Genomic DNA, 19,258 nt, shown 5'->3' on the forward strand with positions numbered 1-19,258 from the left:
TAACGGTCACTGAACGTTCCCAATGTAGCAATGGACGTCTACACATGCATGAAATTTAAAAAAATTCAAATTAAAAAAAAGCATCAGCGCCACAACTCCAACAAAAACATCAAACTCACAAACTCGGGTTTCTGTTACAAAATCATACTGTATTTCACAGGTGAGCGATCGTATTGGTTGCTGTGCATAGTTACATGCATTATGCATTTCCTTAAGGCCAAACAAAAATATATGTTGGTTTTCTTTCTTTCTTTATTTGGTGTTTAACGTCGTTTTCAACCACGAAGGTTATATCGCGACGAGGGAAAGGGGGGAGATGGGAATATGTTGGTTTAAGGTTGCTACTTTTGTTCTTCTTTTTTTTTTTTGCCTATTGACCGACCTATTTTTTTCCGCCGACCCTAAACAAAAAATTTTGGGGAAAAAAAAGAAGTTTTAGCACATTTTGCGAACCGAAGGGAAGTGACCTCCTCTAAACTCGACTAAATCTTAAAAAAAAAAAAAAAAAAAAAAAATGAATTTAAATTAAAAATCCGACCTACCGACCCTATCTTTTTTGGTCACGTTACCCTAAACCAACATATATTTTTTTATTCAGAAGCGTAGCAAGACAGTGCACCATCTTGGCTGACCAGAAAGCGTCCCATTCTACAGGGGCCATTAATGACAAGTGTATTGCATTTAAAGGGATACTTGCGACCAAAAAAAAGAAGAAAGATCTTAAACCGCCCCTAGAGCTACGCAATTGTAATGATGTCATCAAACACCAGGAACACATCTAAGTTAAAATCCATATTTGAATTAATGCTCTCTTATTCAAATTCTACACGCTCTGATCCGGTCATCTTTGCAGACTGTCATTTATCCGGGCACTGTCTCTTTGCCCTCCTTTTTCGGCCCTGAGAGAGGGTGAAACTCTCACGTGTTTGTTACATTCCACAGTACCTACATTCGCACGGGGTTTGCCCTGCAAGCGTTAGCCTCAAATGAACTGGGCGAAGTCCACTACGCGAAAAAAATACTTCCCGAAGCTGGCCGCACGAAGCTTTAGCATTGAGTTTTGGGGATAAAAGACTTCACGAATTCGAATTCGGGCTTACTTTGGACCGCCGCTAATCTTGAACGTTAGCGTGTTAAATTCATAGCTCAGAATCCAGTGACATTCTTTACTTATTTTTGATACACGTCCATGTAAGCAAGCCAAAGAACATTTGTCGTGAAATTAATTGACGGATTGAGCTCCAAACTTAAACATAATTAATTAATTTGGTTGTTCAATCGACGAAAATGTACCGAAAATAGCGTACGTTGTCAACCATGGGACATCATTTACACGAAAGAGTTGTCTCCCTTCTCCCCTCATACGGATCATTTCTTCTTTGACCCATGTAAACGAAATGCATTCGTACAGTTCATCGGAGTTCATTCCGTAACTTCAAAGGGATTTAAAATGACTTGTTAAGATTACAAGTGCAGGTTCTACAAATTTGGAGACTTAAACGCCTCTGAATTATGAGCTATGAATTTAACACGCTAAAGTTCAAGATTACCGGACCGCCTTTACGGATGACCGCTAGCACTGAAAAAAAGTTGATCAACATATTCGGGACTCCAACGCAGAAGAGCTTGCTGACGACAAAGTTCCCTTATTCAGGCCTACATTGATTTTATTGATTAGCAAAGATACGGAGCATTTTCGAGTTTGTTATTGCATGTGTGTCTAAACTAGACCACAACGAATGTCCCTTCGACTTCTCAAGGTTTATTTAATTCACCAGAAACTTATTTTAAACGGCGTCTTCATTCTTATATCTTTAAAGTGAGACGAGGCAAAGGGTGGTGGATTCAGGGCGTGTCTTTTTACCGGAAAGGTATCACATTGCTGGCAGGGTTGAGCCAGTGTAAACGGACTCATTGCTTACAGTGTGTACTTCATTTTACTGACGTAGCCACAGTCTTTCAACTTCTCTGTCATAACGGCGTCGAACCGTTCGCTGAGAGCCACCGTGAAGTGATTCCTCCAGTCTCCCACCTCGCCTGTAAGTAGAGGGAATGATGAGATGGGTGAACATTGTTTTAGCAGAAAATCAAGTCACAATGAGATGGCCACATTCGAAAGGCAACTATGTCAAAGCCACAGCCAAAGAGCGAGTCAAACTACATTCACACAGGTCACAGCCATATTAACGAAGACAGTCACAGCCACATTCACACAGAAAGTCACATCCATATACACAGTGAAAGTTACAGCCACATTCACACAAAAAGACAAAACCACATTAACGAAGACAGTCACAGCCACATTCACACAGAAAGTCACATCCATATACACAGAGAAGGTTACAGCCACATTCACACAAAAAGACACAGCCACATTCACACAGACAGTCACAGCCACATTCACACAGAAAGTCACAGACATATTTACACAGAAAGTCACAGACACATTCATACATATACAGCCACATTCACACACAAAGTCACAGCCACATTCACACACAAAGTCACAGCCACATTCACACAGACAGTCATAGCCACATTCACACAGACAGTCACAGACACATTCATACAGACAGATACAGCCAAATTCACACAGACAGTTACAGCCACATTCACACAGACATTCACACATACAGTCACAGCCACATTCACACAAAAAGTCAGCCACATTCACACACAAAGTCACAGCCACATTCACACAGACAGTAACAGCCACTTTCACACACAAAGTTACAGACACATTCACATACAAAGTTACAGCCACATTCACAGACAAAGTCATATTCACACAGACAGCGACAGCCACTTTCACACACAAAGTCACAGCCACATTCACACAGACAGTGACAGCCACTTTCACACACAAAGTCACAGCCATAATCACGCAAACAGTGACAGCAACTTTCACACACAAAGTCACAGCCACATTCACACATAAAGTCACAGCCACAGTCACACAGAAAGTCACAGCCACATTCACACACAAAGTCACAGCCACATTCACACACAAAGTCACAGACACATTCACACACAAAGTCACAGACACATTCACACACAAAGTCACAGCCACATTCACACACAAAGTCACAGCCACATTCACACACAAAGTCACAGCCACATTCACACATAAAGTCACAGCCACATTCACACACAAAGTCACACACACATTCACACTCAAAGTCACAGCCACATTCAAACACAAAGTCACAGCCACATTCACACACAAAGTCACAGCCACATTCACACATAAAGTCACAGCCACATTCACACACAAAGTCACACACACATTCACACTCAAAGTCACAGCCACATTCAAACACAAAGTCACAGCCACATTCACACACAACGTCACAGCCACATTCACACACAAAGTCACAGCCACATTCACACACAAAGTCACAGACACATTCACACACAAAGTCACAGACAAATCCACACAGAAAGTCACAGCCACATTCCCATAGGCAGTCACAGCCATACTCACACAGACAGTTTCAGCCACATTCACACAGACAGTTTCAGACACATTCACACAGAAAGTCACAACCACAATCAAAAAGAGTCAAAACTACATTCGGGGAAAAAGACAAAAGCAACCTTCAAAGCTATCGCCTCATTTAGAGCGAAACAGAAAAGTCACATGCACAATCTCAGAAGCAATCAAGCAATCGGTCTAATTCCTTTGTACAAAACCCCACCTCGCCTGTAGAACTTAGGCGCGTCACCTATGAAGACATTCTTCAGAGGATGGTCCTTGTTTTCATCGGCTTTCTTCAACTTGCTGAAGGAGCACGCCTCCGCAATGTCGGCACACAGAGATTGCGATACTTCCAGGCTGAGAAATGTTGCCAGCTGTATCACTGTGTCTCCTGGATTCTGGTGACAGAATTATAGTTTCATGACATTGTATTTCGCATCCGTCTGTCTGTCTGTCTGGTTGTCTGTCTGTCTGTCTGCCTGCCTGCCTGCCTGCCTCTCTGTCTGCATGTGTGTTTGCGAGTGTCGACGGTGTGTGTATGCAGTACGCGCACACGTGTGTGTGTGTGTGTGTGTTCGTGCGTGCGTGCGTGCGTGTGTGTGTGTGTGTGTGTGTCTGTGTGTGTGTGTGTGTGCGTGTGCGTGTGCGTGTGTGTGTGTTCGCATGTGCGTACGTGCGTGTGTGCCTGCGAATTGTCGGGTGTGTGTGTGTGGTCGCACGCACTTTTAAGCTCGAGTTTCCCGGTCTGTCTACCAGGACCTTTGTAAGCGTGACCGTGCGTTTTTGTGTGAATCTATATTTGTTTTATAATCAAAGCTATTCAGCAACTGGACATGGTGATCTGGTACGCAGGAAAGAACGAAGAAGCGCTCGAACAACTGAGAGCACAGCGTGTGTCAGGGGAAATAGCTCAGTCGGTAGCGGCGCCGGCTTCAAAACCAGTTGTCGAGGCTATCGGCGTGGGTTCGATACCTACGTTCGGCAAGGGATTTTTGTTTCCCAGATTCAAGTTAACCATAGACCATTTATCCTGGACCGCCAACTATAGCTCTCTCTCCGCTCTTTCTCTCTATTACGAGGTAGCGGCCTCTCGCATTTAGGAACCTACACTTACATGGCCTTTCAGAAATCAGGGGGACGTCATATCCGGTGTCGATTGTAAACATGGACGAAGTTGCCGAGGTAAGTTTTGAAAATGCTAAAATAAACTCAGCAAAAGTGCATATGGAACAGGTTTTTCGATGAGTTTTGTTAAGTTTAGTTTGGAGTTTTGGAAAATCCAGTTCATTGTCACCTCCCATTGTCACAAATAACTGGAGCGTGCTTTCTTTTCACTGTCTTCGAATTGCTGGCCTTTTCGGCAAACCGGACGTGACGCGCCCCTGAAAGTCGAGAGTCGTAACCTCGAAGGGTCACGTGACGAGTTGGCGGTCCAGGCTATTTGGTCTATGAGTTAACGCAGTCTCTCCTCGGTGTCCGAACACCCCCGTGTGCACGCATGCGCACGATAAAGAACCCAAGTTCATGGCGAACATCTCAGGGCTTGGAAACACGTATACACGCAAGCAGGGACAAAATGGTTAGCGCCGTACGTACGGTGTGGCAGCTCGCTTTCCCCAATGAGAAAGCAACCCGCATTTCCACGAGAGTAACCTCCCAGTACTATTAGTATATGAAATCTTATACTTATCCTTATCCTTATATCAAAGCACAGAACTACTGTAATAAGAAGTAAAGTAAGGAATACACTGACCCGCTTCATGTCTTCAAAATAAAGGTTCATGACAGGCACCTGTGGGTGCTCTTTCTGCCATTTCTCCATCTCGGGTAGGTAGGCAAAGTAATCCTCGAAAGACCCTGAAAAAACAGAAGAACAAGAACAAGATCTTAATCCGCCATATTGCATACAAGCCATTGGTATTTGTCCTGGTGTGAAAACACTCATACACCCATACACTCCTTGCATCTACGATACAATCGTAGAAAGTCATGCTTCTATCATGTTCGGTAGGAAGGGATTTGTCTGTCTTTCCCCCCAATTATTTTCCGTGAGTATGTAGAACACAATGCTCCATTGCCTTTGATTGATAACCTGCACGGTTGGCCTAGTGGTAAGGTGTCCGCTCCGTGATCGGGAGGTCGTGGGTTCGAACCCCGGCCGGGTCACACCCGTAAGACTTTAAAATTGGCAATCTAGTGGCTGCTCCGCCTGGCGTCTGGCATTATGGGGTTAGTGCTAGGACTGGTTGGTCCGGTGTCAGAATAATGTGACTGGGTGAGACATGAGGCCTGTGCTGCGACTTCTGTCATGTGTGGCGCACGTTAAATGTCAAAGCAGCACCGCCCTGATATGGCCCTTCGTGGTCGGCTGGGCGTTAAGCAAACAACCAAACAAACAAACAAACAAAATTGCCTTTGATTCTTATCTTCAGTGTAGTGAAAACAAGTTTTACGGGTCAGTAAAGACAAATAGCTAGAATCAGTCAGGTTTTCCTAATCCAACATTTTTTGGGGGACCTTAATACGAAAATAGACATTACACATGGGCGAATCTAGAGGACCTTCACTGATTTAAGTTGCATAATTAAGACACAGAAAACATGGCTTTGCGAATATTACCAGGCAGGTCTCCTCCAGCAAGAAATGTCTCGGCAAAATGCAGGAAGCCTTGGTCTTGGTAAGCCTTGCGCTGTGTCGCGTGATGGTAATAAGACACTGCGATGTCCTTGGGGTTTCTTAGCACGTGGAGCACGCGCACGCCTTTCGTCTCGATCTCTTTGGACAAGTGTCTGCAGAGTTTGAAAGAACATCTTGTCATGTTTCGTTTCTGTATTTTCATCAACATTCAATGTCTTTATTTCTTATGACAAGTAGAGGCAAAGCCGGATAACAATTCAGTCTGCAAGAGGCTATGGTTATTCTAAGCGGAGTTCAACTTTAAACAAAGTTGGGTTACATTTTGAACTCAATTGGACAGTACAATTTGGAAATTTTCTTCTGTTTGAAACTCAATTCTGTGTGAGTAAATTAGACAAAAAGGGTGCTCGAGAAGAGGGGTCCTCGACACGATCGGAGGGGATTAAAAGCAAGCTTTTGCGATTTGTACCTCATACAACTGTGGATAAAATTCTACTTTACTTGAACAGAGAGAAGGGGGGGGGGGATTTTACCTCAGGTGCATGTGGGAGTTGATGAGTCTTGGCGAAGGCATTGTCTCAAATCGTTCCACGTCAGTAAACTCTAGCATGAAGTGTTCTTTAGACCGTGTCTCGTATTCCGTCTTGCCTGACGTCAGCATGTGGACCACCTCGCACAGCCAGTGAGTTCCTGCACGTCATCACAGACAGACAATATAGTGACGTCTGTCCTGAAATGACGTCAGAATGTGGACCACCTCGCACAGTCTGTGAGTCCCTGCACGTCATCACAGACAGACAATCTAGTGACGTCTGTCCTGAAATGACGTCAGAATGTGGACCACCTCGCACAGCCAGTGAGTCCCTGCTCGTCATCACAGACAGACAATATAGTGACGTCTGTCCTGAAATGACGTCAGCATGTGCACCACTGTGCACAGCCAGTGAGTCCCTGCACGTCATCACAGACAATCTAGTTACGTCAGTCCTGAGATGACATCAGTCCTGAAATGACCACCTCCCACAGATCAAACTAGCCAACCAACCAATAACAGAATTCAAGCACCCACCTGACTTGGGATAAGCAGCAATGATGACGTCATCGTGACGCATGGCCATATGACGCAGGTTATGGAGGTGTTCCTCACTGGACACACTCACACGGAACTCGAAGAATGTGTCGCCGTTCACCGTCACGACCTTTCTGCCAACTGTCGTGGGATCTTTAACAGAACCACTCTCCCCGTTTCCAGTGCTGACAGATGAGATTTCCCTTGCTAAAGGGTTTTCTGTTCCTTTGGCTTCGTCTGCACGTATGTTCCGGTTCTTTTCTGAAGAATTTAGCTGTGCTGTTTGTTGTTGTGTGAGATTGTGTTTTTCCTCTTGGCACTTGACTATAATTGACTGTTGTGGTTGACCGGACATGGTCGTTGGCAATCCTCCCACGCGTTTGGCTTGTCTGAGGTCGCTATCAGTTTCCCTAAGGAGGAATTCAAACAAAACAACGGTTATTGTCAAATTATAGGAACTGACAAATTGTGCAGGCAAACGCACGCACGCACAAACACACACACACACACACACACACACACACACACACACACACAAACTGACACACACACATGTATAATTTCACGCACTACATGACACACACACACGCACTGCATGACACACACACACACCGCACACACACACACGTACACACTGCATCACACACACTCAACCCCCCACCCCCCCCCCCCCCCGTCGCACTGACACACACACACGCGCACAAACACACACACACACACACACACACACACACACACACACACGGCGAATCTCAGCCGCGGTGATATCGGCTAAGAACACACACTTCAAACATCGTTAGTACCTGGCAAGGTTGCAATTGTTCGTTACTTTCATTTACCACGTTATTTCTGAGAGCACCTTTATCAATTGACCTTGTTATGCTCCTTTGTTGTTTACTTCATTCCATGGCTTTCTAAAACATAAATGTGAATAAAAAATTATTTTAAAGCAGTACCTGACCCTCGCACAAATCTGCAGTGATATCGTCTAGTAACACTCACTACAAACAGCATAACGGTTGAAAGTAAGTGATAGAAGAAACATAGTGCTTGGTGGGCTTGTCACGTTCAGTGTGGCTAGCGATTATTCCGCGTACGTGTACCAGGAAGGTTTCCGCCAGTTATCTCTCTGAGGTTTTGTATGACGGCTTACTAGTGCCAAAACCTGGGGTTACCCATTATCACGTGATAATTACTAATTAACGCTGTCAGTTACTGTTTGTTACTCATTTTCACGGGAAAATTACTAATTTTTAGTTTTGGCACTAGCAATCCGTCAGGAAGTAAGCCAAAACTAAAAATTAGTAATTAACAGGTGAAAATTAGTAATTTTCATTAACACGTGAAAATGGTAATTATCAAGGGAAAATTACTCATTTTCCCTGATAATTACAATTATTAGGTTTTGGCACTAGTAAGCCGTCATAGTTTCCGCCAGTTATCTCTCTTTGAAGTTTTGGGTGCTTAGAGAGTACCGTACCTCTTGCGGGGGCATAAAACATCGAGGTCACAAGCAGGGTCAAGGGGAAGGTCGCTGGGCGGCATGGTTCGTGTGACTTTCATTGATAAAATCTAATATTGCTGACTTGCCCAAATATTTAATACTGATTACCTGATATGAACATGTATGAAGCTGACTCTCTTCTTCTTCTTCTTCTTCCGAGTCACGAACTGGGTCCTTTTGGACGTTTTAAGTTCAACGATCTGTCAAGGTCATTCTTATGCAGAACGAATGAGGTCAAGTCCACAGGCACACGGCGCTACGAAGTAAAGCGTAACGGGAGCTGTCTCATCCACAGGCACTTGATATGGGGTGAGCGCCGGGGCCTGTGGACGGCGTGTGTTAACTTTTTTTCGCCTCCCAAAAGGCCTGGTATGGGCCTGACGTTGAGTTAGTGTCCGAGCCTCACTGCGAGTACGAACAAGGCACGACAGTTTATTAAGCCGTCATAGGGATCAACTGTGTTTTTGTTGGCTTCACTGAATAAGCGAACTTTGACCATTGAGAGAGAGACTCAGACTCAGACTCAGACTCAGACTCAGACTCAGAACTTTATTACAAAAGGATAAAGGTTTTAGGCAAAGCCTATTCTTCCAACCTGTCCTTTATAAAAACACATAAAGACAGACGCACATAAAAATATAAATTCAATCATATAAAATACAGAAATACATGTTATGGAATGCAACACAATGTGCATTTAAGGAATTACATAAGGAGAACTCAAAAATTACAAAATTACATTGACATAGTTATACCTTTCATTTGGGAATAAAGTTGCTCCGATCAGCTACACATCCTTTAACACTAGTACAAAATGTTTAACAAAATAACAATCGAACAAGACATTTCATTCACAAATGATGTGTGAACGTGACTGTCTCTTAAACATTTTCACTGAAGTTGCATTTCTTATCTGTTGGGGGAAGGAGTTCCAGAGAAACAGGTCTATGCGAGGTATAGGAGGGATGATTTTTTGGGACCCATATCTTTTTGTGGCATGTTTGAAATGTGATTGCAAATATTTAGGACAGTCGTCATTTAGAATTGTATACATGAACACAGCCTATATAAGCTTCATATTGATATTGATTGATTGTTTAACGTCAACTGATCTTTCAAGGGGAGGAATTTCAGGAGCTTTAGTTTATCATCCGTGGACCTATTCAAATCATGCAGAATAAGTTGTGCAGCTCGGCGATGCAGGGAATTGAGTCTTTTTAAATGAACATCACTGCAGTTATCCCAAAGTGTCGATGCGAAGTTTATATGAGGCATTATGTGGGCGTAATAGAACATTTTGAGTGCTGCAGAATCTGCGTAATGCCTTAATAACAGGTACAAATTTTTTGATACTAGTTTGCAAATATTACTCAAATGAGTTTGCCATTTCAACTCTTGATCAATGGTAACACCGAATAAACTATGTTCCCTAACTTGCTGCACTTGAGTTGAACCAACTGACAGTTGTAATTGTAAAGGACTTCATTGGTGTTTTTGTCTCGTGGTTATCACCATACTCTTTGTTTTAATCGGATGAATGATCATTGCATTAGAAACGCACCACTCAGTGATTTCATCCACACTTGTTTAAAGAGAAGAGTTGACGGATTCCAAAGATTTTTGACTGGTGTGAACAGAAGAGTCATCCGCGAAGAACTCACATCTAACTTTTTCATCGGACACATGAAGGGGTAAATCATTTATATAAATACAAAACAAGATAGGTCTTAATACAGACCCTTGAGGGACACCACTTCTGACAAACTCGTTTGACGAAGTTTTACGGTTAATGGATACATACTGTTTCCGTTTTGAAAGATACGATTCAAAAAAGGCACAGGCGGAGTCGTCTTTTAAATAGCACTTTAATTTCTTTAGTAGAAGTGAGTGATCTACCAGGTCAAAGGCTTTCTTAAAGTCCAAAAACAATGCTCCCGTTATTTCTGCTTTGTTTATTGCTGACAGCCAAGTCTCACATAAAGAGCTTAAGGCGGTGTGGCAGGAATGCTTAGAGCGGAATCCAGACTGAAAAGGATTAAACAGATTCATTTGTTCCATATATGCCTGTAGGTGTTTTTGTATGTGCTTTTCTAAGGGTTTAGATAGAACAGGTAAGAGGGAAATAGGTCTAAAGTTGTTTGGGTCTGTAAGATCCTTATTTTTTGGAAGTGGTAATACCTTTGCACACTTTAAAATAGAAGGGAACACGTTTTGTTGTATGCTTAGGTTATAAACATAAGTTAGGGAATCGACAATGTAAGGTAAAGCAAGTTTTAGCAACTTGACTGGAATCTTGTCTGGACCTATTGACTTCTTATTCGCCATTTGTTCTACAAGTTTTCCTACCTCGTGCACTGAGATTGGAGGAATAGAAAACGTGTCAGTTTGAGTCAACTTTTGTCCACAGAATGTTTTGAATTTTTCAAAACAATCATTCGTATCATCATTCTGATTGAGACAAGATTTTAGGTTGTCTGCTAGCGAAATGAAGTGTTTATTAAAATCATTTGGAGATATTTGTGAATGAGAATTGGTTGATCCCTTCCTAGATTTATCAAGAATTTCATTCACTGCTCGCCAGATTGTAGAGAGACAGACAGAGACAGAGAGACAGGGAGACAGAGAGAGAGAGAAAGATGGGGGGGGGGGAAGAGGGAGATATACTATATATATATTTATTGAGAGAGACAGACAGACAGACATTCGCGTAGGTGTGCGAGAATATGTAAGCGCAGTGCTTTAAAGATGTCCATGTTATATAGTGCTAGCCTATATGTTTTATGTAAAATCAATGTCTTGTTTGTATTATTGTTATGTACCACCCCTGAATTTCTCTATGAGATAATAAAGTATTCTTATTCTTATTCTTATTCTTATTCAGACAGAGACAGAGAGGGGGGGGGCAGAAACAGAGTCTGAGGGACAGAGAGACGCACATAAACGCAATCGCGCACTCTTGCACTCTATCAGTCTCTTTTTCTCCCTGCTATCTATCTGTCTCTGTCTCTATCTCACTCAGTCTCTGTCTCTCTCAGTCTCTGTCTCTATTTCTATCTGTATCTGTCTCTCTCTCTGTCTGTCTGTCTGTCTGTCTGTCTTTGTCTCTCTGTCTCTCTTTCTCTCTCTCTAGCTTTACATTTCATAGTATCAGCCTCAGGACGCTTTCCACGAACTAGTCAATAGCCAATTTTACACGTACTGTAAGTCCTCGACAATAACGATGATCACAGCAAGCCCTATTTTTAAAAAATATTAAGATGTTTGGTGGCTTGTTGACAGACCAGCTTTTTCGTTGGTCCTTGAAGGGCATATCGTCTTCAATTTCATCTTTTAAATATCAGTGAAAACCGAAGGCGATATGGCTCCCCGAGTACCAACAAAAAATGCTGGTCGGACAACAAGCCACCAAACATCGTTTTTGTCATTATTTTGGATGAGCAAAAGTAAGCACAATAACAGACGGGATCCCAATTTTTAGAATGCAATGCAGGGTCTGACAGAGTAGTTCGAGATAGCACGCGTCATACTTGTCTGTGACGTCCCCTGATAGCATGCTAACGTTAATTTAACGTTAATTCAACGTTTGTATGGTTAGATTTTGGTTAACGGTTAGCATTAAACGTTAAATTAACGTTAAATTAACGTTAGCAAAAAAAAAACGTTTTAAGGCAAACGTTAAATTAATGTTAGCAAGCAAACCGTTTTTATGGCAAACCTTTTTTAAACGTTAATTTAAAACGTTGAAAACAATTATAAAACGGTTTGCATTGAAACGTTAATTTAACGTTAAATAAACGTTGACACATAACCGTTCAATATCAAACCATATTTGAACGTTAATTTAACGTTTGCCTGAAAACAAATATAAAACGGTTTGCATTGAAACGTTACAATAACGTTAAATAAACGTTGACACATAACCGTTCAAAATCAAACCAAAAATGTACAGAGCTGCCGAGTTCCGTAAGTGTTTGGCATATTTCTTTTGTGTGTTGTGACTTTTCGTTGTGCATTTTGCCATTGCAGAGATAAGGTGCGAATTGACCGGCATGAGTCGCCGCGGCACGGTCACCGCGTAGTTATCAACATTGATTTGGTCTTTGAGAGTCAATGCCTTTCAACTGCCTCTTGACGGAAGGGAATACAAACTAGTCACAGGGGTCTAAGCCGGGCATGTGAATATGGTGGGTGAGTGACAATAAATTAAGCTGAACACAACTGGCGGCTAGAAACTCAGTGTGTGTGCATGTGTGTCAGTGTATGTGTCAATGCCATGTGTGTGTGTGTGTGTGTGTGTGTGTGTGTGTGTGTGTGTGTGTGTGTGTGTGTGTGTGTGTGTGTGTGTTTCAGTTTGCAAGGCAAGACAATGCATGTAAATACAAGTATAGTTGCAGTGAATACAATCATGAAACGTGACATGAAACAACAATTAGCGCACAAACATCTAATTCTCAAAGAGCCCCCCCCCCCCCCCCTTGTTAAAATTGACACAAGAGTCATAACAGCTCAAACGTAACAAGTTCCATATGTTGCATGAGATTTTGACACAAACTTTAACGTGGAAAACAAACTCAAGTTATTACCCAGCGCTGATGATGATGAGAAACCGTCTTGTTTCAAAACAGTAGTTCTAGTGCTAGGACTAGCTGCAGAATAGGGGCTGAATTGTTCGGATTGGTATACCAACATGATACTTTATACAGTTAAAAAGACATCTCTCAGGATCCAAATGCCAGGGAGGGACAACTTCTAAATGGTCTATGAACGAAAATATGACCTGTTTAGTAAGCATACCCTCAACACGCACTTTCGCAGAAGGTGAACATTCAAAACACCAGTTCTTTGTAACTAAGAGTTTAGTTTACCTTTGAATTAACATTTATGTTTGCATGTACACATGTACCATGTTTCTAACATCAGGACAATAAACACACTGCAGGGGCGGATCCAGGGGGGTTAAAAATAAAGAGAAACTGAAGGCTCAAATTGCACCAGATTCCTCCATTTTCCTTGATTTTTATCAACATTTTTTTTGGGGGGGGAGGGGGGGGCATGCCCCCGGACCCCCCTAGGAGCTGGCCTTTGTCTTTTAAATGACGGTTTCGGAAGGTAGTTGGGTAATTTGCTGGCTCAGGCTGCACCAGATCGGTAATCTAATTTGTCTTCATAAATTTACTTTTTGGAGGTGTATTAGGGGAAGTTTCTTGGCTCAGATTGCACCAGATTGCTCCATTTTTTTTCAAGAACGGTACCGTCTAGTAACAATCGCAAGCTTGCACATTGACTATTAAAATTATGCAAATGACAAATATATTCTTGCTAGTTGCTATCTTTTTGGAATGGGTTCATGATTCTGCTTTATTTTAAAGCAAAGACAGATGACACTACCACACTACATACTGATGTAAAACATACTGTCCGGTCAATTGTCTACAGATAAATTCTCAACAAGGTTGTAGAGGCCCTCCTATTTACAAATACTGTACACGAAGCTGTATTTCTACTATTTGTTAACAAAGAAATGCTTTTCATGCATAATGCCAGAGTTTGAAAAAGAAACCTGTAAACATAGTTTCTTCTATATATATCCATAGCGATTTACTCACATAACCGGTTCATGAATTCACTCTTTCAGTCACGCTGGCATTTGCCATCACAGAAGCAAAGAGCAGTGCAGTGGACACCCGCTGTGGCACAGCTACACGGACCTCTACAACCTTTCTTGCAGCTGCATTTTACTAGTTCAGAGCAGATCTTAGATGCATCTGGAAGTGATGTCCAAACAGGTGAATAAGTTCCATCAACTTCTTCCCAGCCCCAGCTTGCAAGATCTGGAATCTCTGGCTGCGGAATGAGAGCTTCCTTCCAGATGAGTGCCTGCAGGATCGCTCTTTTCGTGTGTTCAAGAAGAGCAGCTTGAGTGCCGGGTGGGGTGTTTTCCAGCATGCGCCCTTTCTTCGTGAACAGGTGTTTTCTGGCTTCGTTCACCTTGTCGTAAACACTGGTCTTGTCGTACATCAACGAGACAAAGCGCTCAATCTGGCTGAAATCATCCTGGAACTTGTCCGGTGATGCTAGCATCCTGAGGAACAGCTGTGTGAATTCTGGATCAGACATCCACACTTCCCAGCATCTCTTCTTACCGACACCAAAGAAAGATGACACAGTGTCGCAGCCAGTCAGAGAATGAAACATCAGAGATGCTGATGATTTCTCTGGGCCAAGTGTGCTGGCGTAGTCGTGAATAGGCAGAAGACGATAGTGGGATCCAGCACCAAATGCAACCCACAGGTTTTCCAGCTGGAGGGAATGGTAGTGAGCTGTTGCAAGCACCACTACATCGGTGTCTGAAGTCCTGATCATGACGTCAGTGTGATTCATTCTGGCCAGGTCAGAACAGCGTACAACCAGTCTGGTGTCAGCCTCTACGTGTGAACAAGGGGACAGCCTGGCTCTTTGGTCCTCACTAATGTCACTAGAAGTAGGCTAACAAAGTCCACACCTTGTGTTGCAATGACCACTTTTCCATCTTCCTTGACGAGCTTCAGATTTTCAGACAGGATGAAACAGCTCTTCTTTGTTTTGACTGTTTCGTAGGAATTCTGGCCAGTTGCGTGGCAGAGCAACGTCTCCTTTCACTCTTCTCCTCATGCCAGAGCCTCGTTTCTTCCTCACTGATGACTTCAGACTGTTGTCACGGTAACAGTCCCAAACAATGTCCACGCGATCAGCAGTAGACAGGCACATCAGGACATATGCTAAAAAGACAGAATCACTGTACTCTTGGAATGTTTGTGCTTGGCGTGGCTTCAGAATGTGCACCAGCGCAGCACCATTAGTGAGAACAGCTGATACTTGTGGTTCAGTGAGTACTGGGTCATGAGTTTCTCAAAACATTGCAGGAGATCGCTTAAATAAATCCCTGCGCCTTGAATATGTGCGCGATATAAATTGCATAAAATAAAAAATTAAAAAATCCCTGCGCTTAGAACTGTACCCACGGAATACGCGCGATATAAGCCTCATATTGATTGATTGATTGATTGATTGATTTTATTGCCGTAGCGCAATTCTCCAGAATCTGAGATTGATGGAAGGAATGACTGGTTTTCGGGCTGAAAGAATTCATCAAGGTCTCCTCCTCTAACCTGACATCCAACATACAATCTTGCAAACAAACCACAGTTGGTCTTGGCTGTCTTCAGCTTCAGATTCTTGGTCATCTGAGTAGACTTGTTCTGATTTCTGAGAAGGGCTACTCTGTTAAGGTGAATTGGGTCTGACAGTGGCTTTGCAGCAGCCTTTCAGCTAGTTTCAACCGGCTCAATCTGGCCGAATTATCTTATCAGTGCAAAACCCTCGTCTGGCGATGTGAGCCAGTCCCAACATCGTGAGACGTGACTTGTTGTCAACTTGAGGGTCAATCTTCAAAGCAGCTGCGTGATCTCTTTCTTGGGCCTAAAAAAAAATAGGTGTGGTTACGGTAACCCGACCTACCCTATTTTTAGGGGCCGACCCTATAACTTTTTATTACATTTGTCAAAAAAATTTAAAAAAACACAAGAAAACGAGTGCAGAAAACGCAATGAAAGCGAAAGCGCCCGAGTCGCACACTTATTTCCCTGTCAAGTAGGTTTAATTTGTACACATTAGAAAAAAAAGTTTAAAAAAAAAGTGATTGCCTACCTTCCTACCCTATATTTTTTGGCTATGTTACCGTAACCACACCTATTTTTTTTTTGGCCTAATGTCTCGACTTCATCTTTTTCAGCTTCATCATGCTGTCTCTTTTCAGCTCTGTCCAACATTCTGTGGTTGTAGTTAGCACGGCAGTTCTTGTGCCACCTAGCTCCATGTTTGGCCAACGAAGACGCAATCCCTGACCCATCATTGAATTTGTCTATTTTCAGTGATGACTCAGTGAAACGCTCCAACTGCTTTAAAACCTTTTAAATGTCTCTCTGCTGTGCTGTAGCTTTCTTCGGTGGGATTTATCAGCTTTTCTGTTGTGTCCTTCTGGCAAAAGATGCACAGGCTCCAGTCCATGTGTTTATACTCACGCCGTTTGCCGTGAGTCTTCACTGCTCAGTTCAGTCTGAAAACACACTGTTAATTAACGTGTTAGATATACACATTATTTAGGTCCCTGGGCTCACCTGTATATCACCAAAGCTTTGGTGTGTTCCCTGGTCAATTCAAGCTTATTATCTACCTTCTTTTGTCCCTATTTGTGAGCACCTACAAATATAGCCTAACCCGAAGGTTCCAAGATATGATTTTTGGCTCATTTTTCAACCATTTATTTTTTTCTGCACTTAAAGGCATTAAAAAGACAACAACAACCCAATAATATGGATTTATTATGTTTATTCAGTATTATATTATAGTTTATAAGTGTTAAAACGCCCAAACTGTGTGTTTGACATTGTTCGCGACTAGGCACTCCGTTGCCTAGCAACCAAATTTACCAGAGGATAAAAATTGCTTGCCCCCCCCTCTGGAATTTACATTCTTTGGATGTCTTCTAACAGCACACCAAATGATATGTTAGTATACAAATTTGAACAATCGTTTCAACTGGGGGCCCCACTATTCCCTTACTATGCGGGTTTTTTTTTAACCTTTGCCGGATGCCGCTTTTGACTACACACGCCCGACGATGCGGGTTTGTCTGAACCCATACATTTGAAAGAGGGTTTTTACCGTTTATTTCTCTACGACGGGGTGGGTTCAGGGAAACCCACAGCGATACTTCAGTGGGTGCATCGAGTTTCTCCCTTCACCGACTTCTTGCAGGGTAGGGAGACTGAGGGGGAGGGAGAGGGGAGGGAGAGGGGAGGGGGAGGGAGAGGGGGAGGGAGAGACTGAGAGAGACCGAGAGAGACTGAGAGACTAAGAAAGAGAGAGAGAGACTAAGAAAGAGAGAGAGAGACTAAGAAAGAGAGAGAGACTAAGAAAGAGAAAGAGAGAGAGACTAAGAAAGAGAGAGAGAGAGAGACAAAGAGAGAGAGAGAGACTAAGAAAGAGAGAGAAAGAGAGAGACTAAGAAAGAGAGAGAGAGAGAGACTAAGAAAGAGAGAGACTAAGAAAGAGAAGAGAGAGAGACTAAGAAAGAGAGAGAGAGAGAGACTAAGAAAGAGAGAGAGATAGAGACTAAGAAAGAGAGAGAGAGACTAAGAAAGAGAGAGAGAGAGAGACTAAGAAAGAGAGAGAGAGAGACTAAGAAAGAGAGAGAGAGAGACTAAGAAAGAGAGAGAGAGACTAAGAAAGAGAGAGAGAGAGACTAAGAAAGAGAGAGGGGGAGACTAAGAAAGAGAGAGAGAGAGAGACTAAGAAAGAAAGAGAGAGAGAGAGAGACTAAGAAAGAGAGAGAGAGACTAAGAAAGAGAGAGAGAGACTAAGAAAGAGAGAGAGAGAGACTAAGAAAGAGAGAGAGAGAGACTAAGAAAAAGAGAGAGACTAAGAAAGAGAGACAGAGAGAGACTAAGAAAGAGAGAGAGAGACTAAGAGATAGAGACAGAGAGAGACTAAGAAAGAGAGAGAGAGACTAAGAAAGAGAGAGAGACTAAGAAAGAGAGAGAGAGAGACTAAGAAAGAGAGAGAGAGAGACTAAGAAAGAGAGAGAGAAAGAGACTAAGAAAGAGAGACAGAGAGAGACTAAGAGAGAGAGAGAGAGACTAAGACTGAAGAGAGAGAGAGAGAGAATAAGAAAGAGAGAGAGAGACTAAGAAAGAGAGAGAGAGACTAAGAAAGAGAGAGAGAGACTAAGAAAGACTCAGAGAGAGAGACTAAGAAAGAGAGGGAGATCGAGAGACTGAGACTGAGACTAAGAAAGAGAGACAGAGAGAGAGACTAAGAGAGAGAGAGACAGAGAGAGAGACTAAGAGAGAGAGACAGAGAGAGAGAGACAGAGAGAGAGACAGAGAGAGAGAGAGACAGAGAGAGAGAGACAGAGAGAGACAGAGAGAGAGACAGATAGAGAGACTCTGAGAGAGAGACAGAGAGAGACAGACAGTCAGATAGACAGACAGTCAGATAGACGGATAGACAGATAGACGGATAGACAGATAGACGGATAGACAGATAGACAGACAGACAGACAGACAGAGCAACTGACAACAGACATACAGACAGAGAGATACGGACAGACAGACAGAGAGACAGACAGTCTCAGTCTTGGAGACAAACTTCAGGCAGACAGACACTGACTGTTCCGCCGCCTTGGTAATTATGGGTGTAGCAGAACCCGCGCCGTCGGCAGAGGGATAGTTACAATCACTACTACTCTTTAAAAGTATGGGTTTGTGTGAACCCGCGCAATCGGTAGTGTTTATGTTAATTAACATAATCAATTAATTTTAATGTTTTGTCATGTACACACTAAAAATTTGCAGACAGAGAGCAAATTAGGTGTGTGAGAGATACTTAAAATTTCAAACCGATACCTTTAATGGTTCCAGAGTTACAATGATTTTAGTGTGTCTCTGGGTACAGGTGAACCCAGGAAGCACGGCAAAGTTGACACGGAGGCGATTTGACAAGATGAATGGGAGAGGGGAAGCTACTCTCA

General features: G+C 42.8%; 1 protein-coding gene across 4 annotated transcripts; it reads right to left on the reverse strand.

Moving 5' to 3' along the window:
• Positions 1 to 128: 128 nt before the first annotated feature.
• On the reverse strand, positions 129 to 19,249 carry LOC138976644 (sulfotransferase 1E1-like). 4 transcript variants are annotated; one of them, XM_070349516.1, is made up of 8 exons: positions 19,134 to 19,221; positions 8,797 to 9,093; positions 7,185 to 7,594; positions 6,649 to 6,805; positions 6,098 to 6,267; positions 5,232 to 5,335; positions 3,699 to 3,876; positions 129 to 2,037 (listed from the first exon to the last, which is right to left on the reverse strand). In XM_070349516.1, exons 3-8 carry the CDS (start codon positions 7,537 to 7,539, stop codon positions 1,919 to 1,921), a joined length of 1,083 nt encoding a protein of 360 aa, XP_070205617.1. In that variant the 5' UTR covers positions 7,540 to 7,594; positions 8,797 to 9,093; positions 19,134 to 19,221; the 3' UTR covers positions 129 to 1,918. The 4 variants fall into 4 exon arrangements, with proteins under 4 accessions (XP_070205617.1, XP_070205616.1, XP_070205619.1 ...); XM_070349515.1 differs by lacking the exon at positions 8,797 to 9,093 and adding an exon at positions 7,988 to 8,098 and having other exon boundaries at positions 19,134 to 19,217; XM_070349518.1 differs by lacking the exon at positions 8,797 to 9,093 and adding an exon at positions 8,044 to 8,098 and having other exon boundaries at positions 19,134 to 19,216.
• Positions 19,250 to 19,258: the final 9 nt, after the last annotated feature.

Source organism: Littorina saxatilis, linkage group LG9, assembly GCF_037325665.1.
Source record: "Littorina saxatilis isolate snail1 linkage group LG9, US_GU_Lsax_2.0, whole genome shotgun sequence".
NCBI lineage: Eukaryota > Metazoa > Mollusca > Gastropoda > Littorinimorpha > Littorinidae > Littorina > Littorina saxatilis.